Source organism: Limanda limanda, chromosome 18 (genome assembly GCF_963576545.1).
Source record: "Limanda limanda chromosome 18, fLimLim1.1, whole genome shotgun sequence".
NCBI lineage: Eukaryota > Metazoa > Chordata > Actinopteri > Pleuronectiformes > Pleuronectidae > Limanda > Limanda limanda.
The window spans coordinates 9278177-9304019 of record NC_083653.1 but is presented as its reverse complement, the minus strand read 5'-3'; the positions used below and the strand labels follow the sequence as shown (position 1 = coordinate 9304019).

Here is a 25843-nt window from a genome sequence, read left to right as displayed (position 1 = left end):
ATGGCTGAGTACAAGCTTCAGGTGTCAACAGGTGACATGCCAAGTGCAGGAACATGGGATCACGTTTCTGTCACTCTAATTGGAAGTGACGGAGAGAGTGAGAAAACTGATCTGGACAACTGGGGTAGAGACTTCTGCACCGGGAAAGTAAGTTGAATCCACCTGCACGACACTCTAAAATGTATTAACATACTAAAGGATAGTACATCCACAAGGTGACCAGGCCTTTCCTGTCAGGGCTTCCTTCCACTCTCTGGATCAATATCCTTGAGGTGGTCAGTCCAACAAACTCCTTATACTCTTTTAAATCTCTCATAAAGGCCCATTTCTACTGGTTCGCTTTCTCCCTGGTCCAGATTTTTCTGTCTATTTGAATCATTCCTTATTTTATTTTACATAGTTTCTACATAATCAAAATTTGATCAACACCAATTTTTCAGTTAAGATGAGCAGATTTCTGCTAGAACAAATCAATTACATTTTTGTGGATCACATCTATCATCTGAAAAAATCTACCATGTTTCAGCAAATTTCAACCACTTGTTTTGTTTCGGTGTGCTGGTTGTCCCACTTTCACCAGCCAGCTGCCATGTTTGTCTATCTCTGTGTACTGGGAAACGCTTGTGAGACTGATTACATCAAACCCAACCCTTTTCATACGATGTCTCACTTACTTCACTGTTTATATTTACATTAACTCTTACTTCCAGACCGGGACCTACACGGTGAAAACCAGTTTGTCTCTTGGGAAACTTCTGCTGGTCAAAGTGGATAAGGATCCCTTTCTCCATTTCCAAGAAGACGAGTGGTACTGCTCCACCATAGAGGTGACGACTCCAGAGGGAGTTGCCATTCTCTTCCCCTGTCACAGATGGATTTCCAGGGGAGAGTATGTGGAGCTGAGAGGAGGGAGAGGTCTGATATTTCATTATAATTAATTGTATAGATCTTTTTTATTAAACATTCTATATTTTTTTGGGGATATTTAATCCTCCAATTTTTTGACAGTTGAAATTTGTCTTCCTTAACGTTCTTTTCACTTCTCAGCCATGAAGTCTTTTGAGGATGACCATCCGCTGTTGATTGAACATCGGAAAAAAGAGCTGACACTTCGAAAGAGCTTGTACCAGTAAGTGTGCAGCACAGTACGTCCTGTACCTAAAGATCCAGGCATGTCCGCTTTGAGACAATTTACTTCTATGTAACTTTGTTCATGCGAGTAATTTTTTTTCAGGTGGAAGCTTCTAGCTGAAGGACTACTCCACATTAGCAGTTTTGAACATGCGTCTGAACTACCAGCTGAAATCCGCTTCTCTAAGGCCAAAGTGGACGAAATTGAAGATGCAAACAAACAACTGTGGGTCAACTGTAGATACAAATTTTCAACACAAACTGGTTCCAATATACTCACGCTCTTTTTTTCTCTTTCCCTTTTCGCTTGTCATAATTAAGTGGAATGAAATTCCACTCTGAGGGAATGGTCGGATCCACCGAAAAATGGAAAAATTTCGACGACCTGAAAAGACTCTTTAAATTGCAAAAGACACCAATGTCAGGTATTTCCTATTTTCCAGTAAGATTAGATCCTAGATTTCCTCAACAGAAATGTCTTTTCTTCTGGTTTCACAAATCAGAGGTGGCTGTGGCTCAGCAGGTAGAGGTTGTCTTACTAATCAGAAGTTCCATGGTCTGATACCTGGCGTCTTGTGGCTGTGAATGTGACTGGAGAACCGCTCTAGAAATACAGTAACAAGTGGCTACATGTTAGGATGTGGGACACAATTGTGAGACACAATTATCAGTTCACAAGTGATCTAACAGAAATTGACAGATTGGTAATCATTTAAATCTCCAAGGCTGATATTATACAGCCTATATATGGACTCATTGCTGTAAACCACACATGTGAATTGACTAAGCCTACATCCAAAGTAAAAACAATTATTCATACGTTATAATATACAGGGTAAATGTTTCCAACATACTGCCCGATATCATGAAAAATAATGCACCTACGATGTGACAAACATTTATAATATGAACAGTTGTATTTAGGTGCACTGAAAAAAGAAAATTGGATACAGTATATATGCATATATAACATTGTCATAGTTATCAAGCATTAAATAATTGAAATTGTTAAGTAAACATCTAACGACAGTTTATTTTCCCGCAGGCAAATGCATCATTCCACATCCCTTGTTATGGTTGTTGCATCTCAAATTTCAACAAGGAAATCTATTGAAATCAGCTGATTATGTCTCATGTCTAGTTCACTTAAACTTATAACTTGGAATGTCCAGGGACTGGGCCATGTAATTAAAAGGAAGAAGATTTTAACATATTTGAAAAAACAAAAATGTGATATAGCATTACTTCAGGAAACCAGGCTATCTGATACAGAACATTTGAAACTTAAGAGGGACTGGGTAGGCAAAGTTTACTTTTCCTCCCATTCACAGAATAAAAAAGGTACAGCCATTCTTATAAATAAGAACCTTCCCTTCATCTTGGAACATGAAGAAAAGGACTCAGAGGGGAGATTTATTTTGATTAAGGGTTCGATTCTTGGACAACATATAACTATTCTCAATATTTATGCACCAAATATTGATTCACCCCAGTTTATGTCGCAAATGATTTTGATGTTTAACCATCACTGCAAGGGCTTGGGCTTCCTAGCCGGCGATTTGAATTGTATAATGAACATCTCTCTGGATAAATCCTCTCCTGCAAACAAGTCTAACCCGAGAGCATCTGCTGTCCTTAAAAACTTATGCACAGATACCGGATTGATAGATATATGGCGACATTTAAATCCTAAAAGGAGAGACTACACGTTTTATTCAAATCCCCATAACTCGTATTCTAGACTAGACTATTTTTTTATTCCCAAAGACTTTTTACACTCTGTCCAGACTTGCTGTATAGATTCTATTGTCTTATCAGACCACGCTCCGGTACATCTATGCATTAACCCATTATTTAACATTCCTAGAACTCCCATTTGGAGATTCAATTCGTCATTTTTAAATAGTGACTCTTTTTGCGTTTTTGTCCGGAACAACTTATCACAATTCTGGCTCGACAATAAAAGCTCTCCAGTGTCCTCTGCCACGATTTGGGATGCAGCTAAAGCCACTTTACGTGGTTACCTTATATCCTACAGCTCTCATCAGAAAAAGGTTTTAGAGGAAAACAGAAAGAATCTTGAAAAAGAATTGACTAGGCTGGAGCAGATACATAAACAGTCACCTACTCTAGCAAACTTAAAGGCGCTAGTCGCTGTTAAGACTGCACTTAACTTGGATCATACTCGCCATGTTCAGAAACTGTTACTTTACACTAAACAGAAATATTATGAATTTGGCAATAAGTCCAGTCGCCTGCTTGCCCATCAACTGAAAAATCTAAATAATGATCGCTCAATTAATATGATAAGAACACAGAATGGGGATGTCACACATGATCCAACGATTGTCAATAGTACTTTCCGGGATTTTTATAAATCCCTGTATAGTACAGATAAGGCTGACGAGGCTGACATTGCTTCATATTTGAACAATGTCCCTTTACCTACTATTGCGGAGGAGGATCGCTACAGCCTAGATGCTGCATTCACTCCAGAGGAGGTCTGGGCTGCAATTCAGTCTATGCCAAATGGGAAGTGTCCAGGCCCCGACGGGTTTCCACTGGAATTTTTTAAGAAATTCTGGCCAGAGATCCGCACAATTTTTATGCCTGCCGTTAATGGTATCTTGAGAGATGGCATGCCCCCCTCCTGGAGGTACGCTTCCATTAGTTTACTTCTAAAAAAAGATAAAAACCCTTTAGATTGTTCATCATTTAGGCCTATTAGTCTCCTCAATGTGGACTACAAAATTATGGCAAAGGTACTGGTTCGGAGATTGGAAAACATCCTTCCGAAAATAATAAACCCAGATCAAGCGGGGTTTGTAAAATCAAGATATGGCACAGACAATGTACGTCGCGTTCTTAATATTGTTCAATATCTTAACGCACACAAAAATCCAGCACTTATAGTCTCCCTTGATGCCGAAAAGGCATTCGACCGGGTTGAATGGTCTTTTCTGTTTCCGGTGTTAGCAAAATTCGGCCTGGGCTCTAATTTCATTAACATGATTAAAACCTTCTATACAGACCCAATAACCACAGTTAATACAAATGGTTTGATGTCTGATGGCTTCCCGGTGCGCAGGGGTTGCAGACAGGGGTTTCCCCTGTCACCTTTACTGTTTATACTGTTTATTGAACCTCTGGCCGAGGCCATCAGAACTAACCCTGATATATTTGGGATTGGGGTGGGTGAGGAAAACCACATTATTTCCTTATTTGCAGATGATGTCCTTTTATATATTTATAAACCTGAGAAATCAATTCCGGCAGTTTTGAAATCTATAGCCACATTCAGTGCCCTGTCGGGTTATAAGATCAACCTGGGGAAGTCGGTTGTTACACCCTTTGATATCCCCCAGGATATGTCTATACAATCTCCTTTCCAAGTGTCCAGGAGGGGTTTTAAATATTTAGGTATCTTTGTCACCCCTGATTTAAATAATCTGTTTGAAACTAATTACTCACCTCTAATTCAAAGGGTTAAGAACGATCTGACAAAATGGGCCTCGATACCAACTTCTTTCCTCGGGAGAATCAACACTATAAAAATGAATATTCTTCCTCGATTGAACTATTTATTTCAAAATCTCCCGTGCTACCTGACCTCTGCATTTTTTAAGTCTCTGAATTCTCATGTATCTCGCCATATCTGGAACAATAAACATCCAAGAGTTAAGTTCTCTACTCTTACTAAGCCAAAGGATCTCGGAGGCCTGTCATTGCCTTCTCTACAACTATACTATTGGTCAGCACAACTTAAAATGATGTCAGAGTGGTTTTTGAATAGGAAAGATTCCTTATGGTTGGGTCTTGAATCTCAATCTTGTTATCCCAGAAAACTTACTTCCCTTCCATTCATCAATAATATAGATCATTTAAATCATCTCAAGAATAACATAATTGTTTATAACACACTACTAGTCTGGCGAGACGTGAGGAAATACCAGAATATTCCTCCTGTCCTCTCTCTCCGATCTCCCCTGGCTCTGAATCCAGATTTACCAGCACAGATTAGGAGTATTGGTCTGATGGAGTGGGCATCTAAGGGCCTATCTAACTTTATGGACCTGTTGGACTCCGACTCTGTTAAACCATTTGAGCAAATCAGGGCTGATTTTAATATTCCTCACAAAGACTTTTATAAGTATCTCCAAATTCGTCACTTCATAGGGTCCCTTCTGAGGACAGGCAAGATTCGCATGGGACTGTCAGAGTTGGAAAACACAATAATTCTGGCTAAGTCTCCCAAAAAACTGATATCAAAGATTTATGTTTCACTTTTTTATTTTGAATCTTCAGGTTATGACTCTTTGAAGCCGGTATGGGAGCGCGACCTGGAGGTGACGTTTAACCCTATAGACTGGGACAAGATCTGTAGTGGGGTTTTCCCCAAATGTACCTCAATCTCCATACATGAACAGAACTTTAAATTTTTTTTTAGAACCTATTACACACCTGTTCGCCTCCAGAGAATGTTCCCTGACACCTCTAACCTTTGTTATAAATGTAAAGTACATAAAGGTACATTTATTCACTTGTTTTGGTCATGCAACCTTATACAGACTTTCTGGAAGGGGGTACACTCTGTAATTCAGGAGGTCACGGGTAAAATATTCTTGCTGACTTCCTCTTTCTGTCTCCTCAGTCATACCCCAGACAATCTCTTTGATGCGGACACTAATTCTTTGTTGATAATTCTTTTATTTTTGGCTAAAAAATGTATTTTGCTGAGGTGGTCAACCCCTCAGGTCCCTACAGTCGACATGTGGATATCGCAGATTTCTGCTCTTTTCCCCATTGAGAAGTTGACCCACGACCTCAATCACAAATCAGTCAGGTTTTGGAAGATCTGGGAACCGGTGCATTCATTCTTACAAAAGCCATAACTCATATTCTTTTTCTGGAAGGGGAGGACTAACTGCTCTTTTATTTGATTTGTTTCATTCTTTTTATTTTATATACGCTATTCCCTTGTCTATCTCCTGTCATCCTGCTGATTGTGTATGTATGTATGTTTGTGTATACACGGATGTATGTGTGTATATATGTATGTGTGTATATATATATATATATATGTGTATATATATGTGTATGTATATATGTATGGGTATGTGTATGTGTGTATATAAATATATGTATATATGTGTGTAAGGATATATACTGCAGTGCTCATTGTTAGTTTGGGGTGGGATTTTTGTTGTTCTGTTTGTTTTGTTGTCTGTTCTGTTTTTCTAATGTTTGTTCTATAAAATGGTTAAAAACCAATAAAAAGAATATTAAAAAAAAAAAAAGAAATCAGCTGATTATGTTGAAAACATTTTCTTTTTGTGTTTTTTTTATACACATTAAAAAAACATGAATTTTATATGAATAGGATCATGTCGTACATCAAACCTGAGCAGATTAAACCTTATATCTCTGTTTCTTTTTTTTCAGAGTACGTTGCAGAGCACTGGAAGGAGGATGACTTTTACGGATACCAGTTTCTGAACGGAATCAACCCCACTTTGATCAAGCGCTGCTCAGAGCTTCCCCAAAACTTCCCTGTCACAGAGGAGATGGTGAAGCCGTTCCTGGCTGAGGGCAGCAGTCTGAGTAGGGAAATTGTGGTAAGAAAGAAGAGAAAATGAAATAATCTTTTCTCATCCTCAATCCTTGAATCATTGATTCAGATTGAAAACAGCAATTTAACATTTGTTATCGTGATGCAATTTCTCTTTGAGCAACACTGAGAGACAAATGCATGTTTTTGTAACAAGCAGAGACAACAAACAACATCGAACACAATTTATTAGCGACAATTAATTTAAAACTCTGCCTCACCAGTGATGACAAAGCCCAAAAAGACAGTACACATCACACCTTTTTTAAGTCTTTACACTGGCTACCTGTTAGTATTGAAAAAGACTTTAAAAAAGACTATAGAATGTGTTAATGTGTAATACTGTTACTGGTACAGAAAGTTTAAAGTTGACTGGGTCACAGACTTACTAGGGAGCACATTCAAACACAGGGATCCAAGAACCATTTAACCATTTACCAAGGTCACAATAGGTGGATGGAAGATAAACAACTGTTATTAATTCATAGAAATAAAGATTATAAAATAAATTAAATATAAATTAAGTTGCTTACATATGTGAAACATCCACAAAACCAACAAAGCATCTGAAATGCATGTGGTTTTTGAAGCTGGAGGGAAAGACCCCTCAGATTTGTTGATATTTAGTTTGGCTTTAATGTAGTGTTTTATAATTTATGGTTAATTTAATTTCTTAACTTTGTTTGATTGCTGTCTTTTTTCCATTATTGATTGCTTTGGTATGCGTTAGTCTTTAAATCTTAACATCTTCGTACTTCTTTTCAATTAATTTATACCATCCTATGTTTTGTCAATCACCTGTAAAGCACTTTGAATTTGTTTAGTTTGAAAGGTCTGATTTAAGGTTGATTGATCCATTGATTATTTACAAATCTGTGTTGCATCTTGATTCCTTTCCATACAGAAAGGCAATATATTCCTCTATGACCAAAAGAAGCTGGATGGAATCCCCACAAAAGTCTACAATGGAGAATCTCTGACTGTGACTCCTGGTCTCTGTTTGTTCTACTTGAACCCAGAAAACAAACTGATGCCAATTGCAATACAGGTATATCTAGATGAAAATCAAGTGTGCTCATTGAATCATATTATTTTCCACATGGCATAATTACTTGTATTACATTTTTTCAATAGTCTGTTTCAATTTTCAAACATTTAAAAGTCAATATTTTGTCATCACATTCCAGCTGCATCAACAGCCCTCAGAGAAGAATCCCATCTTTCTGCCCAGTGACCTGGAGACGGACTGGCTGCTGGCCAAGATGTTTATCAAAAACGCAGATTCACTTGATCATGAAGCCGTCCATCACCTCATGAATACTCACTTCATGGGAGAGGTCTACAGTGTTGCCACTCTGCGCTGCTTCCCTGTGATTCATCCCCTCTACAAGGTTTGACGACACAGCAGAGATCACTCTGCTCCTCAGTGTGTTTTTCTTTTGGATCTGAACTGATGTTTGACTGGTATTTAAGGTTTTTGTTCATGAGTTGAGGGAAACCTGTTTTGTTATGGTTGTGTCTTCTCTTTGCTGATCAACACAGCAAGGGTGTGTTGCTGTTTATTTCCTTGTTTGTTATAAATATATTATACAAAAAGTACCCGAAAGATTAAGTTGGTGAGAAGGATATAGTATGGGTCAGGGAAGAACCCATTAGTTGTTGTAGATTCTGTGCTATTCTGGCTGAAATTAGCATCTTAACTTGACGTTTAAAATGTTCCCCTCTTTCTCTTTAGCTGTTGATTCCACACTTCAAGTCTACTTTCGACATAAACGTTAGCGCCCGTACAAGTCTAATGGGCCCTAATGGGATCAATGGAAAAGTGAGGCTCTTTCACACATGTAAAACAAAGCCGGACTATTCTATTCATCTTGATCTGTTGAAAAACTGAATTTCTATGAGATTCACAACAAAGTTATATTTGTCTAATCGTACATATTTCTGAATAATTTATTATTAGACTTCAGCTGGAGATGAGGGGATGACAGAGATGATGAGGAGGTCCCTCCGTGAAATGACCTACAACTCCATCTGTCTGCCAGAGAACATCGCTGCACGAGGAATGGAGTCAATCCCCAACTACTACTACAGAGATGATGGATTGAAGCTGTGGTCCATCATCAACAGGTAATAATGTATTTATTCTGCTTAGATTTGTTTTTTAATTTTTGCGCCTGTCACATATTAGATACGTCATCAAAGCAGCCACCAGCTGGTGGTGAATCCTGTGGAAGAATTTGACATACTTTGCACTAGGTGGCTGGTTGGAGAAACTCCAGGTGTCGATTGAGATGCTTTGGCCTCACTTTTGGGGAGCTGTCATGATATCCATGTTTAATTTCAGTCTGTGGGTTTTAATAGGGACTTATTTTTACCACATTCTTTCACATAATTACTCAGAATTCTATTGTTTTGTGTTAACCAGCTTTGTGAGGGCAGCAGTGGAGTACTTCTATTCCTCAGACGCTGACGTCTGTAAAGACACAGAGCTGCAGGATTGGATCTGTGAGATATTCATCTACGGCCTATGCCTCAGGTTTTTAACCCGTGTTCTGTATTCAACATATAGTCCAATGTCCAATGCAAATTGTGAATGCCAAACATTAACTAATGATGGTGGTGCCGCCGACAGGATTCCCACACTGCTTTCATTCCATTGAGGAATTGATAAGATTCATCACCATGGTCATCTTCACAGTGTCGGCTCAACATGCAGCAGTCAATAATGGACAGGTGAGGCAAGAGTGAAAAAGTTAGGACACTGGAATATGTACTGAGGTTTGTTTTCACATTTAAAATATATGGGACGTGTGGCAGATGTGATCTGCTTCTTCCACCATGAGGTTTAATTTCCCAGATTTACATCACTTTTTTGTATTTTTTAATGAGATTCATACCAATCAATAATTTTGACATCAAATTTGCCACAACATAACTACATGAAAATAAAATAATGCATAAATACAAAAATGTTTAACCATACATTACATGCATGTTGAAATTTCTCTTATCATCTAGTTTGACTACTACTTCTGGACGCCGAATGCCACATTGATTTTGCACAAACCTCCTCCGACCACCAAGGGGCAGTCAAGCATGGAGACAATTATGGAGACCCTCCCGAATGTTGGAGAGACTGTTGTCATATCAGTGTTAATAAATCGACTTTCAGACAAATACAGTGGTGCTGTAAGTTTTATTTAAATATTAATGCATTTGTTAATCCATACTTGTATAATTGAATAAGAATTTGTCATTTTTTCCACCATGATAAACTCTGCCGCTTTAATATTTCTGTCTCGACTTTGTCATTGGCAGTTTCCTTTGGGTCAATATCCTGAGAAAAGATTTGACGAGCCTGAGCTTACACAGGTGATTCTGGAGTTTCAAGCGGAGTTGTCAAAACTCGGTGAAGAAATCGCAAAGAGAAACTCGCAGCTTGAAGTTCCCTATGACTACCTGCTCCCTTCTCTCATTGAGAACAGCGTGTCTATTTGAGAAAGTCAGAGAGATCAATTCTGTATCATTAACCAACTGTATTTCATCCTGGGAGGTGTTTTTGTTGTGGGTAGGTGTTGCATGATTTGATAAAATATTTGTGTTATGTAGGTCTGTGGTGTGGTTGTTCAGCAACAACTTAATTGATGGTTTCATGTCATTTTTTCATGTTAATTTTTCTGAAACGCCTCTGTGTATAAGTACTGGCTTTTTAGGACTTTGAGGCATTTCAACTTTGAGCACCCTAGCTTGTTGTGTAACCTCTGCAGAGCTTCCTATTAAAAAGACTCAAAGGCAACTCCAGTCTGAGAATCTCATTATTCTCAAGATGAATTTCCATCATACGCTCATATTTGCAACGTCCCTTCAGTTTTATAACATCATGTGTGATTTATCAATTCATGTCCGTCGGAAGTAAAGTGCATGACTGATGCACATGTTGAAACCATTATGTTAGGGCTCTTTATAATAAATACAACTGGACAGAGATGCATCTGACATTTTGGGATGGTGAGGACACTTTGGGAAAGTGGGGACATATTGGGGAAGGTTAGGAAACATTGGGACAGTGCAGACATGTTGGGCAAAGTGACGACATGTTGGGGGAAGTAAAGACATGTTGGGGAGCAAGGGACACTTTGGGGAAAGTTAGGAAACATTGGGACAGTGCAGACATGTTGGATAAAGCTGAGACATGTTGGGCAAAGTGATGACATGTTGGGGAAGATGACATTTTGGATAAAGTGAGGTCACTTTGGGTACAAGAGGACATTTTGGTTAGGATAAGGGGCCAGGAAATGCACTATGCCAATCTGTGTCCTCACTAAGATAGAATTACAAACATTTGTGTGTTATTAAGACGACACCAAACACTATGGACTACACTGAATACTAACCGCGCTATAATCTAACAGGGGCTAAAATAACCGTGCCGTGCCGTGTTAAACACCCGTGAGCATGTTGTTCAGATTTGGGGTCATTCCGGCTCCGGACAGTGCGGACGTGCAGCTCTTGGTCCTGGGCTCTCGTGAGGAGATGGGTCGCCAGGACCCGGACAGAGCGGTGCACATGAAGCCCGCACACAAGCTTCAATTCAGCAACCTGGCTTTGACTTCACTGCACATCTTCTATTAAATATCAATGGAGTTTTGTAGTAAAAGTAACTCTTCGATGTATCAAATATTTCATTGCATGTAAAAATGTCTACATTGTGATACTGTATATACTCTGTTCACTGTGTTTATAAATTATTCATATACTGTGTATTCAATTTCTTTCTAACTTTTAATGGCGTGTACAGAACATGGTGTACATGGTGTATGACTGCTGTGAGTCCAAAATGAAAATGTGATTCGATGAATCAACATGTGTTGCAGAGATATTAGAGGAGTTGAAGTCAATATGAATTGGTCTCAAGGAAAAAATATTTATTCAGTCAAATCACTACTATGTTAAGTTCATTGTGAATTCACAAGCAAATCGTATTTTTCCATTATTCAAAGCTAAAATGGATATAGGTCTGCATTGATATACCACTCAAAGGGCTTTACAATATAGTCTAACCACGCGCACAAACACTCATACAGTGCATATATGTGCGTTCTACATCACTCATACAGCGGCATTAACTCTTAACTCTCCACAGGCCAGTTAGAATTCATTGATACTTTATTGCTATGTGTATTTCAATGCAAGAAAGAATGTGAATGGTAATAATACCAGGTTAGCCACCTGAAAATTAACATTGAAAAGTCTGAACTACTTTTCCTTCCAAGGAATGGCTCTCCCGCCCACGACCTGACTATTACCTTTGACAACTCCGTGGTAGCCCCCACCAAGACTGCTTGGAACCTGGGTGTGACACTCGATAGTCCCCGCCCCAACAAAATGGGCACAGTTCAACATGTGTATTTACATAACATACACATGAACATTCAATTCACATTACATTCAGGAATTTCTGATGTGCAATAAAAAATCTTTTTCAAACAACTTTTTGTGACATTTTTTCAAAATTCAATTCAACATAATTTCCGCCTCACATTTCCTCCCCCTTGTCGTGCGCACCACCTTTTATGCTCTTTCTGGGGGTTGCATCATCATTATGTGTTTTTAGATTCCTACACAACTGCTCTGGGTACTTTGTCATTTTCCAAGTGTGAACACACAACTGAATCGATACCCATTACATTCTGAGTATGAAGTTAAGAGAGGAATCTGTTTTATCCACATGAAAGGTTGTGACCTCTTTCATATCAAGCTGGGAAACTTCCTAATAAGGTTGACACTGACATCTAGTGGTTAAACATAATGACAGCAGCCATACAAGACAGGCCCAAAGCTGTTTTAAACCATTTCATGGTTTTAATCTCATATGAATTCAATAAAGTGTAAGGAGAATACTTTTAGAAATAGATATTTGACAATATTCATGTTCAGTACTTTGGCATTAAATTGTTTTCCCTTTCCATTTATTTGGCAGGACGGTGGATTTGGTCACAGTCCCATTCAGGAGCTCTCCACACCCTCAGCTCTGAAGATGGAGAAGGATCATATTCACTGCATCTCCTGTGTCAACCAGAGATGCATGGTCAGACCTGAACCAGGCGTTTCTTGTGATCTCATCTCATGTCCTCATGTGTGTGGGGCAGTATTTCACTCCCGTAAACCTGGCGTGCACCATCTTCTTTGCGGACTACTGAGGGTCCCCTGTCTAAACAGTGGCTATGGCTGCCCCGCCATGCTGGTTCGCAACCAAATGTATGGACACCTCAAAGTGTGTCCGGCCCGCGTGGTGTGCTGTACTATGGAGTGGAACAGACCTATTAGCGGCCTGGACTATACCTCCTATGAGAGCTTTAGTCGCGGGGTGGAGGAGGTGGAGCAGCTGGACATGGCACTCGCTCTTTAGGATCAGCGTACACTCCTCGAGTCCCTCAAGGTGATTTCCATGGCACCTACTGCAGAGGGACAGACACTTGTTCCAGTTGGTAGGAGACCAAGGTAAAGAACTCGCCAGCGCCTGCCCCAGGTTCGGAGCACTTCGGTAAACTGTATGAGGCCAGAGTTGAGACTGCAAGAAGTTTAGCTGCTGCTTTAGACTTTGTTAGCAGTGCTGGTTCTGTTGATAGCAGCTCAGTGTGTGTAAACATAGGAGCTGCTGGGCAGGAGAGTAAATCGAGCAGCAGCACAGACCTTCAGAATGGACAAGAAGCCAAAGCAGAGGCTGACGGTGTGATGAAAAGAGAGATGGAGGAGAAAAGTGTTTGTTCTAGCTGTTCAAGTGGAAACTGCGCTCCTTAAACAAAGGGACCTCAGTCAGGAGCAACAGGGGCCTGTTTAGATGCAGCCTCTTCTGCTGAGGTGCAAGGTGACATGAATAATGGTGTTTCTCAGGAGGCAGCGACGCCTCAAATGTCGTCTCCACTGCATGTCAGCCCAGGTGTGGCACAGAGGGCTGGTCACGTGGTCCTGGAAGACAGGGGGCTAGTCCTATTAGAAAGCCATGTGTCTGAGCGGAAGTTCCACAACTACCAGTATTTCAGAGGTCAGAGCCAATATCCGTTACAAAATGGACGGATAGGTTTCCACCCAGACAGGTCACCATATAGATTGCGACCCAAAATGGAGGACAAGGCAGTGGATACCTCTGATCTGGAGCAGGATGACGACCCAATGGGTCTAGGAGAGATTGATTTGATCACAGCAGCACTGCTCTTCTGCTTAGAAGAGTCTAGGGAGTGTAGGAGGATCTCTGACACAGTCTATGTTGATGGCTACTGCGTCAACTTTGGCACACAGACGTTCACTTTCCCCGCAGCAATCTTGGTAACAAACACGAGAGTGGGTGACATGGCCTCTGCATCTGCCTGTGATCATGCTGCCCCCCAGCTCGCCTACCCAAGCCCTTTCCGCACCCTACGCCTCGGACTTGTCCTGGAAGCTCTGGAGGTGGAGGCGGTCCCACATAACCGTTACCTCCCTTCAAACCCCCGCTACCAACACATGTTCCCCTTCGTCTGTGGCCAGTCATTCCGTCGGGACCAGTTTTCTTCCCATTTCACCAACGTCCACGGTGACATCCACGCTGGTCTCAATGGTTGGATGGAGCACCGCTGTCCACTAGCCTATTATGGCTGCACATTTTCCCAACGGAGGTTTTACCCATCCACCCAGGGGGCCAAGGTGGTTCACGACAGACACCTGAGGTCCTTCGGGGTTCAGCCTTGCCCGAGGGCCAAACTTCCAAATGACTCCCAGTCTGACCAATTTAGCGGGCTTCCCAATGAGATATTTTGGCACATAGCTGGGTTCCTGGACAGTTTCAGCCTGTGTCAGCTGTCACTGGTTTCCCGGACTATGAGGGAGGTGTGTGCCAGTCTCCTGCAGACCAGGGGTATAGGTGAGCTGCAGTGGGAGCGGGGACAAGGAACTGGTGCTCATGGCACTGTGTCATGGCAGATCAAAAATAGAGTGAGTAGAAAACTACATCTGTAAACATGAACTCTCTCTAAATAACTTAAACTCGTCACAAAGATGTGTGTGCTTTTGCAAGTGGAAACATTCCAAATAGCTGCCAATAGCCTTAAATCATACTATGAATACGAATTAATTGTGACCATATCTCATAGAGTTATACAGTTAAATTTATAAAGGAAAAGTGCTAATTTATTTTTGTGCCAAGAAGATTAATTCCATTGTTGTCTGTTTGATGTATAAGCCAGCAGCTAGTTACTCAGGAAAGTAGGGCTCTACAACGTGTTTGTGGGCAATTCCCACGTTGACGAAAAATACATATTAACCTTGTAGCTTTGCATGAGTTTTTTGCTGAATATGCACCTGGTGAGATAAAGTCTATTTTCTTGAAGACAAATACGCACAGTAGATTTATATTATTCTATTTGATGTAATGAAAAGAGATTTAAAAGTTTCCACTGTCTGGTCGTCAAGTTGTAGCCTTGAAGAAAAAGCAGGTTATTGGTTATTGCATTATTTCTGTGTGACAGAAAGTTATGCCAGCACTGTACAAGATTTACTTGTGTCTCCTCTTTCTCGTCTTACTGATCCCGATTTATGATGTCAACCCCAATGCAAGTCTGCGTCTGTAGGACAGAGTCAAATAGATGGATATTAATATGAGGATAGCTCCATAAATGCATGTGATTTGCTACCATTCAATAAAATCTTTTCAGCCTTCTACATGTTTTCTTGAAGCTTCCTCCGGTTATCGTTCAGGCAGGGTTTTGTCTACGTTATCACAGATTTTCCTGGAAGATTCTTGCATTCCTAGACATCTGATATCTAGGAGAGAAATGCATTCGATCGATGAGGCGATTTTGAACATCCAGCAGCTGTGTCCGGGCACAGTTGGACTTGTCTGATTAAGTTTGTCACACTTCTCACACCGCTTCATATTGAGCGTGGGAAAAATCACCACATAGAGATCGAGAGGGCTCAAAGGTATCGGATGCGCCGCAGGTGACTCCTCTACAGGTGAGCATTAAGAAGATGAAACAATTAATATGCCATTACTTTAATCTATAGACTTTCCCAGAAATTGAATCAATAAAGTAAAGTATTTACCTTAACTCTCCAAGGGCCAGTTAGAATGCATGGATTCTTTATTGCTATTTGTATTTCACTGCAAGAAAGGAGTGTTAATGATAACAACACCAGGTTAGGTTAGTGTGCCAGTTCCCAGCATGACCAACCCTGTTATTATCAGTACCAGGAAGGAAAGTTGCAGCGTTGAATGCAAATCAGGTCATTACCTGAGGCCCTGACCTGATTCAACCCCAAGAGTGGCTGATTACACAATAAATAATGGTTGAGTAGGGTCCCCATGCAGGTCACTTAAAGACCCAAAAGTTTCTGGAAACCGCCTTGCCAAAAGGCCACATCTCACCTTATCAGAGGAGTCCGGTCTTTGAGTACAAAGTCAGTACTTTTGAGTTAACACATGTAAACAGATGTGAACTAGTGCAGACACAGCGACAGGACAAACCTTAGCAAATAAGTGTCATATCCTGGTGTAAAGGACTTCAAGCTGACGAAAAAAAAACAGAAACACAGGCTCCACCACCTTTGGACCGTGGCCTGCGCGCTAGTTCAGGCTGCCAATCAAGCTGCGCTGCTCCAATCATGTGACATTCCTCACTCTCCACAACCATCTATAATACAAATATTTAAGCAGAGAGAAATTTCCCATCATCCCCTTTGCTCGCTCTGCTGCTGCAGTATTGCCTCCAGTTGCTTCAGCCCCTCCACCACCCCAGCATCCACCTGTAGGCTACAAGAGGGTTACAAGTATTTGCTCATCACTCCCATCCTTCCTGTGCAACCATATGGGGGAGGGATTAAGTTGGAGCCTAGATGCCAAACACTAAACCTGTTCTGGTGCCATGAACGTTAGATGGTGTGTTGTCTGACTGAACTATTGTGAATGACAAATAGAGCTGTGGTCTTGGAAAAGTCAGAAAAAGGTTGGAGGGTTGTGAGGAGAAGTGGCAGAGAACAAGAAAACAGAGCACAGAGAGGGAAAGTCTGGACCGGATCCACTGAGTGACCATGGCTGAGTACAAGCTACAGGTGTCAACAGGTGACATGCCAAGTGCAGGAACATGGGATCATGTTTCTGTCACTCTAATTGGAAGTGACGGAGAGAGTGAGAAAACTGATCTGGACAACTTTGGCAAAGACCTCTGCACCGGGAAAGTAAGTTAAATCCACCTGCACGACACTCTCTAAAATGTATTAACAAGCAAATTTCACCCACTTGTTTTGTTTCGTAGGTTTACTCAAGGTGTGGTGTTTGTCCCACTTTCACCAGCCAGTTGCCATGTTTGCCTATATCTGTGTAACATTAAACCCAGCCCTTTTCAACAGATGTCGCACTTACTTTACTGTTTATATTTACATTAACTCTTACTTCCAGATTGGGACCTACACCGTGAAAACCAGTTCATCTCTGGGGAAAGTTCTGCTGGTCAAGGTGGAGAAGGATCCCCGTCTCTTTACCCTAGAAGACGAGTGGTACTGCTCCACCATAGAGGTGACGACTCCAGAGGGAGACGCCATTCTCTTCCCCTGTCACAGATGGATTTCCAGGGGAGAGTATGTGGAGCTGAGAGGAGGAAGAGGTCTGATATTATATTATTATTCATTTTACAGATCTTTTTTATTAAAGATTATATATTTTGGGGGGATATTAAATTTTCACATTTTATGACAGTTGAAATTTGACTGCTGTAACGTTCTTTTCACCTCGCAGCCATGAAGTTTTTTGAGGACGACCATCCCCTGTTGATTGAGCACCGGAAAAAAGAGTTGACACTTCAAAAGAGCTTGTACCAGTAAGTGTGCAGCACAGTAGGTCCTGTACCTAAAGATCCAGGCAGATCCGCTTTGAGACAATTTACATTTATGTAACGTTGTTCATTGATTTTTTTCAGGTGGAAGCCTCTCGCTGAAGGACTACTCCACATTAGCAGTTTTGAACATGAGTCTGAGCTCCCATCTGAAATCCGCTTCTCTAAGGCCAAACTGGACGAAATGCAAAACACAACCAAACGACTGTGGGTCAACTGTAGATAAAGATTTACAACACAAACAGGTTCCAATATACTCACGCTCTTTTTTTCTCTTGTCTTAAATAAGTGGATTGAAGTTCAAATTTAAGGGAATGGTCGGATCCATCAAAAAATGGGAAACTGTCGACCACCTGAAAAAACTCTTTAACTTCAAAAAGACACCAATGTCAGGTATTTCCTATTTTCCAGTACTTCAGATTAGATCATAGACTTCCTCAACAGAAATGTCATGTCCTCTCTGGTTTCACAAATCAGAGGTGGCTGTGGCTCAGTAGGTAGAGGTTGTCTTACTGACCAGAAGTTCAGTGGTCTAATACCTGACGTTTTTTTCAGAGTACGTTGCAGAGCACTGGAAGGAGGATGACTTTTACGGATCCCAGTTTCTGAACGGAATCAACCCCACTTTGATCAAGCGCTGCTCAGAGCTTCCCCAAAACTTCCCTGTCACAGAGGAGATGGTGAAGCCGTTCCTGGATGAGGGCAACAGTCTGAGGAGGGAAATTGCGGTAAGAAAGAAGAGAAAATTAAATAATCTTTTCTCATCCTCAATCCTTGAATCATTGATTCAGATCGAAAACAGCAATTTAACATTTGAGGCTTATTGTCATAGTGATGCCATTTCTTTTTGAGCAACACTGACAGACAAATGCATGTTTTTGTAACAAGCAGAGACAACAAACAACATTCTACACAATTTATTAGCGACAATTAATTTAAAACTCTGCCTCACCAGTGGTGACAAAGCCAAAAAGGACAGCACACATCACACCTTTTTCAAAATCTTGACACTCACTACTGGTATTGAAAAAAGACTATAGAATGTGTTAATGTGTAATACTGTTACTGGTGCTGAGAGTTATAAGTTAACTGGGTCACAGACCTACTGGTGAGCACATCCAAACACAATGACCCAAGAACCATTTAACCATTTACTAAGGTCACAATAGGTGGATGGACAATAAACAACAGTAATTAATTTATACTTACAAAATTATTAAATTATTAAAATATACAATAAGTTGCTTACATCCACAAAACCAACAAAGCATCTGAAATACATGTGGTTTTTGAAGCTGGGGGGAAGGACCCCTCAGATTTGTTGATATTTAATTTGGCTTTAATGTAGTGTTTTATAATTTATGGTTTAATTATACATATATTTAATTTCTTAACTTTGTTTGATTGCTGTCTTTTCCATTATTGATTGCTTTGGTATGCGTGAGTCTTTAAATCTTGATTTTTTTTGCATTTGTTTAGTTTGAAAGGTCTTATTTAAGGTTGATTGATCCATTGATTGATTACAAATCTGTGTTGCATCTTCATTCCTTCCCATACAGAAAGGCAATATATTCCTCTATGACCAAAAGAAGCTGGATGGACTCTCCACTTATGTCTACAATGGAGAATCTCTGACTGTGACTTCTGGTCTCTGTTTGTTCTACTTGAACCCACAAAACAAACTGATGCCAATTGCGATACAGGTATATTTAGATGAAAATCAAGTGTCGTCATTGAATCACATTATTTTCCACATTGCATTATTATTTTTATTAAATTTTTTCTAAAGGTCTGTTACACTTTTCAAACATTTTAAATAAAAAAAAATGTATTATATTCCAGCTGCATCAACAGCCCTCAGAGAAGAATCCCATCTTTCTGCCCAGTGACCTGGAGACCGACTGGCTGCTGGCCAAGATGTTTATCAAAAACGCAGATATGCTGGATCATGAAGCCGTCCATCACCTCATGAATACTCACTTCATGGGAGAGGTCTACAGTGTTGCCACTCTGCGCTGCTTCCCTGTGATTCATCCCCTCTACAAGGTACGACGACACAGCAGAGATCACTCTGCTCTTACCTGTTTATTTCTTTTGGATCTGAACTGATGTTTGACTGGTGTTATGGTTGTGTCTTCTCTTTGCTGATCGACAAAGCCAGGATATGCTGTCTGCTGTGTATTTCCTTGTTATAAATATATCACACAACATTTTTTGTTGTAGATTCTGTGCCATTCTGGATGAAATAAGCATCTTACTTTGACGTTTAACATTTTCCCCTCTTTCTCTTCAGTTGTTGATTCCACACTTCAAGTCCACTCTCGACATAAACATTAGAGCCCGTACACGTCTAATGGGACCTGATGGGATCTTTAAAATAGTAAGGCTCTTTCACATATATAATACAAAGCGGGACTATTCTATTCATATTTAACTGTTGAAAAAATGTCTATCAAATTTACAACAACGTTATATTTGGCTCATGGTAAATATTTCTGTATTATTTATTATTAGAGTACATCTGGACTTGAAGGGATGATAGAGATCATGAGAAGGTCCCTCCGTGAAATGACCTACAGCTCTGTCTGTCTGCCAGAGAACATCATTGCACGAGGACTGGAGTCAATCCCCAACTACTACTACAGAGATGATGGATTGAAGCTATGGTCAATCATCAACAGGTAACTTCATATTTAGGTTATAAAGCTTCCCCAAAACTTCCCTGTCACAGTCAATCCCCAACTACTACTACAGAGATGATGGATTGAAGCTATGGTCAATCATCAACAGGTAACTTCATATTTAGGTTATAAATATTGCAGATAAGTTCACTGATCTGTTTTGGTGTACCATGTAGGAGACAGGAATTAATGTATTTATACACTGCTGAGCTTTGGTGTTTTTTCTATTTTTATTTAAAAAATGGCATCAAAGCAGACACCAGCTGGTGGTGAATCCTTTGGAAGAAATGTTACATACTTTGCACTACGTGGCTGGTTGGAGAAACTCCAGGTGTCGATTGAAATGCCTTGGCCTCACTTTTGGGGAGCTGTCATGATATCCATGTTTAAATTCAGTTTGTGGGTTTTGATAGGGACTTCTTCAACATAATTATTCAGAATTCTATTGTTTTGTGTAAACCAGCTTTGTGAGGGCAGCAGTGGAGTACTACTATCCCTCAGACGCTGACGTCTGTAAAGACACAGAGCTGCAGGATTGGATCTGTGAGATATTCACCTACGGCCTCTTGGGAAACAAAGCCTCAGGTATTTAACCAATGTTCTGTATACAACATATTGTCTATAAAAAGTTTCCACTGCAATTGTGAATGCCGAACATTAACTTATGATGGTGGTGCTGCCGACAGGATTCCCAGACTGCTTTCATTCCATTGAGGAATTGATAAGATTCATCACCGTGGTCATCTTCACAGTGTCGGCTCAACATGCAGCAGTCAATAATGGACAGGTGAGGCAAGAGTGAACAGGTTAGGACACTGGAATATGTGCTGAGGTTTGTTTTCACATTTCAAATATATGGGACGAGTGGCAGATGTAGAATCTGCTTCTTCCACTTTCAGGTTTCATTTCCAACATTTCACTTTTTTTGTAACTTTAAATGACATTCAGTCGATTCAATTATTTTCACATCAAATTTGCCACACCTAACTACATGAAATAAAATAATACATAAATACAAAAATGTGTAATCATACATATGCATGTTGAAACTTCTCTCATCATCTAGTTTGACTACTACTTCCGGACGCCGAATGCCACCTTGATATTGCACAAACCTCCTCCGACCACCAAGGGGCAGTCAAGCATGGAGACAATTATGGAGACCCTCCCGAATGTTGGAGAGACTGTCACCATATCAGTGTTGATAAATCAACTTTCAGACGAATACAGTGATGTTGTAAGTTTTATTTAAATACTAATGCATTTGTGAATTCATTCTTGGATAATTGAATAAGAATTCATCATTTATTCCACCATGATAAACTCTGCCGCTGTAATATTTCTGACTCTACTTTGTCATTGGCAGATTCCTTTGGGTCAATATCCTGAGAAAAGATTTGACGAGCCTGAGCTTACACAGGTGATTCTGGAGTTTCAAGCGGAGTTGTCATACCTCGGTGAAGAAATCGCAAAGAGAAACTCGCACCTTGAAGTGCCCTATGACTACCTGCTCCCGTCTCACATTGATAACAGCGTGTCTATTTGAGAAAGTCAGAGAGATCTATTCTGTATCATTAACCAACTGTATTTAATCCTGGGAGGTGTTTTTGTTGTGGGTAGGTGTTGCATGATGTGATTAAATATTTTTGTTATGTGGGTCTATGGTGTGGTAGTTCAGCAACAACTTAATTGATGGACGTAGAAAATAATAACTTAAACATTACATTGACTTTATTTAAAAAAAAAGGTGATATATAATTACTCTTTACTAACATTGAGTTTTAGCTTTTTCCATTCCTGTAACCGACATGATGGCAGAGATGAATTAGCTGTAAGAAAACTCACTGATGTTGTGTTTTGGGGAAATACATGAATTCTTTGCTTAAACATTTAAGATAAAGATATACTGTGTATTATTACTTCCTGTCACCTATGTTCAACTTCGAATCCATTAAACTTGTAGTCGCGCATATTTGCATCCTCCCTTTAGTTTCATGACATTATCAATTTATGTCCATCAGAAGTAAAGTTAATGACATGTTGTAACCATTATGTTAGGGCTCTTTATAATAAATACATCTGGACAGGGATGCATCAGGCATTTTGGGAAGGTGAGGACACTTTTGGGAAAGTGGGGACATGTTGGGGGAAATTAAGACATGTTGTGGAAACTGAAGATAAATTGGGGAAGAAGACATTTTGGATAAAGCCAGGACATGTTGGGTTAGTGAGGACACTTTGGGGAAAGTGAGGACATATTGGGGAAAGTTAGGAAACATTGGGACAGTGAAGACATATTGGGTAAAGTGAAGACATCCTGGGCATAGTGAGGGCATTTTAGGAACCTGAGGACAATTTGGTCAGGATAAGGGGCTCAGAAATGCATTATACCAATCTGTGTCCTGACTAAGATAGAATTAAAACATTTGTGTGTGTGTTATATTTAGATGACACCAAACACTATTGACTTCACTGAATACTAACTGGGCAATAATCTAACAGGGGCTATAATAACCGTGCCGTGCCGTGCCATGTTAGACAAGCGTGACCATGTTGTTCAGATTCGGGGTTATTCTCCCTCCAGACAGTGCTGATGTGCAGCTCTTGGTCCTGGGCTCTCGTGAGGAGATGGGTCGGTGGGACCCGGACAGAGCGGTGCACATGAAGCCCGCACACGACCTTCAATTCAGCAACCTGGCTCTTTGACTTCACCGCACATCTACTTTTAAATATCAGTGGAGTTTTGTAGTAAAAGTACCTCTTCAATGTATCAAATATTTCATTGCATGTTAAACATTCTACATGCAACATTATAAATATATTATTCTGCAAATATTAGTACATTATTATTGAATCTATAGAGGAAATTAGATCTAGCCACTGCTAGGCTTCATCGTACTTTCTTTTCAACTTGATTTTTGAACACTATCTGTTGTTTGTCCCTGACCGGCTGCTTCAAGTGAACGAGCTCTGATCTCACTGTGAGTGTGCGCTGTCTGGGAACGCGCGCTCACACACACACAAACACACACACAAACAAGTACACAAGCACACCGACACACATATTCGCCCCGCTCCTGGTGAGTATGCGCGACACGCACATCACTATACAAGGAGCCACTGCAGAGGGGCTGAACAGCCGCATGCAGCTTCAGAGCCGCGGGGTGCCGACCCCTGGCTCCGGCGAAACAACAATTTGTTTTACTGTTCCGCTGTTTAAAAGATGCAGCCGCCAAAACAATAGTTTGGCAATAACATTAGTTCCGCCTCACATTTCCCCCTCCTGGTCGCGCGCCCAACCTGTTATATTTCCGACACAGTTTGATAATCGCTGCTGTAGATAGATGTTGCACAACATCAGGAGACTACGTCCCCTTCTCAATCAGAAGGTGGCGCAGGTTCTGGTCCAGTTCCTGGTCATCTCACGCCTAGACTGTTGCAACTCCCTCCTGGCAGGTCTACCTGCTAGCGCCATCCAACCTCTGCAGCTCATCCAGAATGCAGCGGCTCGACTGGTCTTTAACCTACCCAAATTCACTCACACAACTCCCCTCCTCCGCTCCATTCACTGGTTACCAGTGGCTGCAGTCTACATCCAAAACATGATCAGACCTTACACCCCATCCCATTCACTCCACTCTGCATCTGCCAATCAGCTTGTTGCTCCCTCACTGCAAGCTAAACTCACAACTGTTTGCTGTCCTGGCTCCTAAATGGTGGTATGAGCTCCCCAATGACATCAGGACAGCAGAAAGTCTATACATCTTCCACCTTACACTAAAAACACACCTGATCCGACTATACCTTCAATAAAAGTTAAAACCAGGGCTACGTTGTAGCACTAACGGGCCCGAGCACACCGCCATTTCAAGTCTGTTGCGGTCGGGGAATAGGGAGCGTTCAATGATCAAGCGCTCGTCTCCGCATTGCATGCGTTTGCGCACTGCGGTAAGGGGAAACGCTTTACTTCTTGTAGCCAGCAGGTGGCACTGTGATTTTAAGTCATGGTGTCTTTGTAGATGTCATCAGGTCGTGACTCCCTACGACAAGTATGGCAAAGTAAAAATGCGGAATTTGGCCAAAATCGTCACTGAATCCAAAATGGCGGGCTTCCTGTTTGGTTTAGCATATGTATCAGAGACATATTTCTTTGTCATGACAAGGCACATGTCCCTGTCGATTTTACTAGAAATAGGCCAATCGTAGTGCCGGGGCTGCCCTTTAGGGGGCGCTAGTCAGTTATTTTTCCACTCCCATTTCTTATACCCATCTGATAGTTTTCAGGGGGGGTTGTTGATACACACATGTAGTTTGAGGGCGATGGACCAGTGAACAAATAAGTTACAGCGATTTCATGTGTAATGGCGAGTTGAGGAACTTTGGTGCCACGCAATTAATATGGCGTTTGACGAAAAGTCACAGTAATCTTAAATCTTCATTATCAATGTCTTGAGACCCATTTGACACAGTTTGACATAGTTGCGCAAAGTGGATGAGGAGGAATACTTCCAAGTGTGAGATGTACCAAAAACAAGACATTTTCTGCTGCCACCAGGGGGCACTGTGATTTTAAGTCACTATTCTGGGTCGATGTCTTCGGGTCGCGACTCTTGTCTTATGTGTCTAGTTTGGACTGGATTGGACCAAATATGTCCGAGATACAGACGCCCGTGTTTTGATGGCGTTTAATCAAACTTTGACGCAACGCCACGGTCACACGCTCCGACGAAAAGTTGATATTGTTGTGATGACACTCGTCTAAATTTAAAGTTGATCCGATGAAAGCCCTACGACAAGTACATCAAAGTAAAAACGTGGAATATGGCCAAAATGGCCGGCTTCCTGTTGCGTTTTTCATAATGCACTGAGAGACTTTTTTGTGAGTCTGGTCATGATACACAACAGTCTTTTTTTCGTGAGAATCAGTGAATGCTAAATGAGGGGCACTGCATGAAAAGAAGCGTTTGTGTCATTATGTGTCGCAGGAAAGTGTTGGCACATTCTTCGGTTAACAGCTTTTCACACGAATCTGCAGGCAGCAAAGGAAACTCTCTGTTTCCTGCAGTTTTCAAGCCTGATATCTGTTGTGAGGTGACCCCCCTGCCTAGAGGAGGCTTTCACATGCAAATGACAATGCTCTGAGCTTCACAAATGCAAATCAGGATAGTTCCCCTCAGAGCAGATAACACCTTTTTCTAAGAGGCAGCAACTAAATTATCTGGCTGAGTACACCAGGCTTAAAATGTGTATAAAACCTGAAATTTTAAATTAAATGTTAAATTGTTCTTAAATAAGAAAGTGTGCTATAATGAATTACATTGTATACCACGAACAAAGGTCAATGCTGTCAAATGAAACAATGCACTTTATTTCAAATTTTTATTGTCATCCAAAACAATCCTGAATCTCAACCACTGTACAGAGTTGCATGATTACAGTCACTTTTTCATTTGTGCTGGTTAAATGCACAGAGGATTTGTTAACCACACCTCTACCAGCAATCCGCTCAACAGGAAGAAATTATGCTGGGTATGATATGTCTGTGCCCTGTAATCTCC

General features: G+C 40.7%; 2 protein-coding genes and 1 pseudogene across 2 annotated transcripts; all 3 read left to right on the top strand.

The window, feature by feature from the left end:
- LOC133024514 (hydroperoxide isomerase ALOXE3-like) lies at window positions 1-10237 on the top strand. Its single transcript, XM_061091649.1, has 14 exons — window positions 1-147; window positions 711-915; window positions 1048-1129; window positions 1235-1357; window positions 1453-1556; window positions 6574-6746; window positions 7644-7787; window positions 7927-8130; window positions 8475-8561; window positions 8700-8866; window positions 9165-9286; window positions 9372-9472; window positions 9758-9928; window positions 10058-10237. The coding sequence occupies exons 1-14, from the start codon at window positions 1-3 to the stop codon at window positions 10235-10237; spliced, it is 2010 nt and encodes a 669-aa protein (XP_060947632.1).
- A 2517-nt stretch (window positions 10238-12754) lies between these two features.
- On the top strand, window positions 12755-14734 carry LOC133024878 (F-box only protein 30-like; annotated as a pseudogene).
- A 2016-nt stretch (window positions 14735-16750) lies between these two features.
- Window positions 16751-22003, top strand: LOC133024561 (hydroperoxide isomerase ALOXE3-like). Its single transcript, XM_061091706.1, has 14 exons — window positions 16751-16951; window positions 17172-17376; window positions 17508-17589; window positions 17689-17811; window positions 17894-17997; window positions 18160-18332; window positions 19164-19307; window positions 19447-19650; window positions 19898-19984; window positions 20119-20285; window positions 20749-20870; window positions 20972-21072; window positions 21352-21522; window positions 21652-22003. The coding sequence occupies exons 1-14, from the start codon at window positions 16805-16807 to the stop codon at window positions 21829-21831; spliced, it is 2010 nt and encodes a 669-aa protein (XP_060947689.1). The 5' UTR covers window positions 16751-16804; the 3' UTR covers window positions 21832-22003.
- Window positions 22004-25843: the final 3840 nt, after the last annotated feature.

Bases quoted from the DNA above. Each gene is read 5' to 3' on its own strand.
- LOC133024514 (XM_061091649.1), top strand. From the start codon at position 1: ATGGCTGAGTACAAGCTTCAGGTGTCAACAGGTGACATGCCAAGTGCA. The intron at 1,130-1,234 runs GTAAGTGTGCAG...ATTTTTTTTCAG, and splicing joins CTTCGAAAGAGCTTGTACCA to GTGGAAGCTTCTAGCTGAAG. The intron at 8,562-8,699 runs GTGAGGCTCTTT...ATTTATTATTAG, and splicing joins CTAATGGGATCAATGGAAAA to ACTTCAGCTGGAGATGAGGG.
- LOC133024561 (XM_061091706.1), top strand. From the start codon at position 16,805: ATGGCTGAGTACAAGCTACAGGTGTCAACAGGTGACATGCCAAGTGCA. The intron at 17,812-17,893 runs GTGGGTCAACTG...GTCTTAAATAAG, and splicing joins CAAAACACAACCAAACGACT to TGGATTGAAGTTCAAATTTA. The intron at 20,871-20,971 runs GTATTTAACCAA...TGCTGCCGACAG, and splicing joins CTTGGGAAACAAAGCCTCAG to GATTCCCAGACTGCTTTCAT.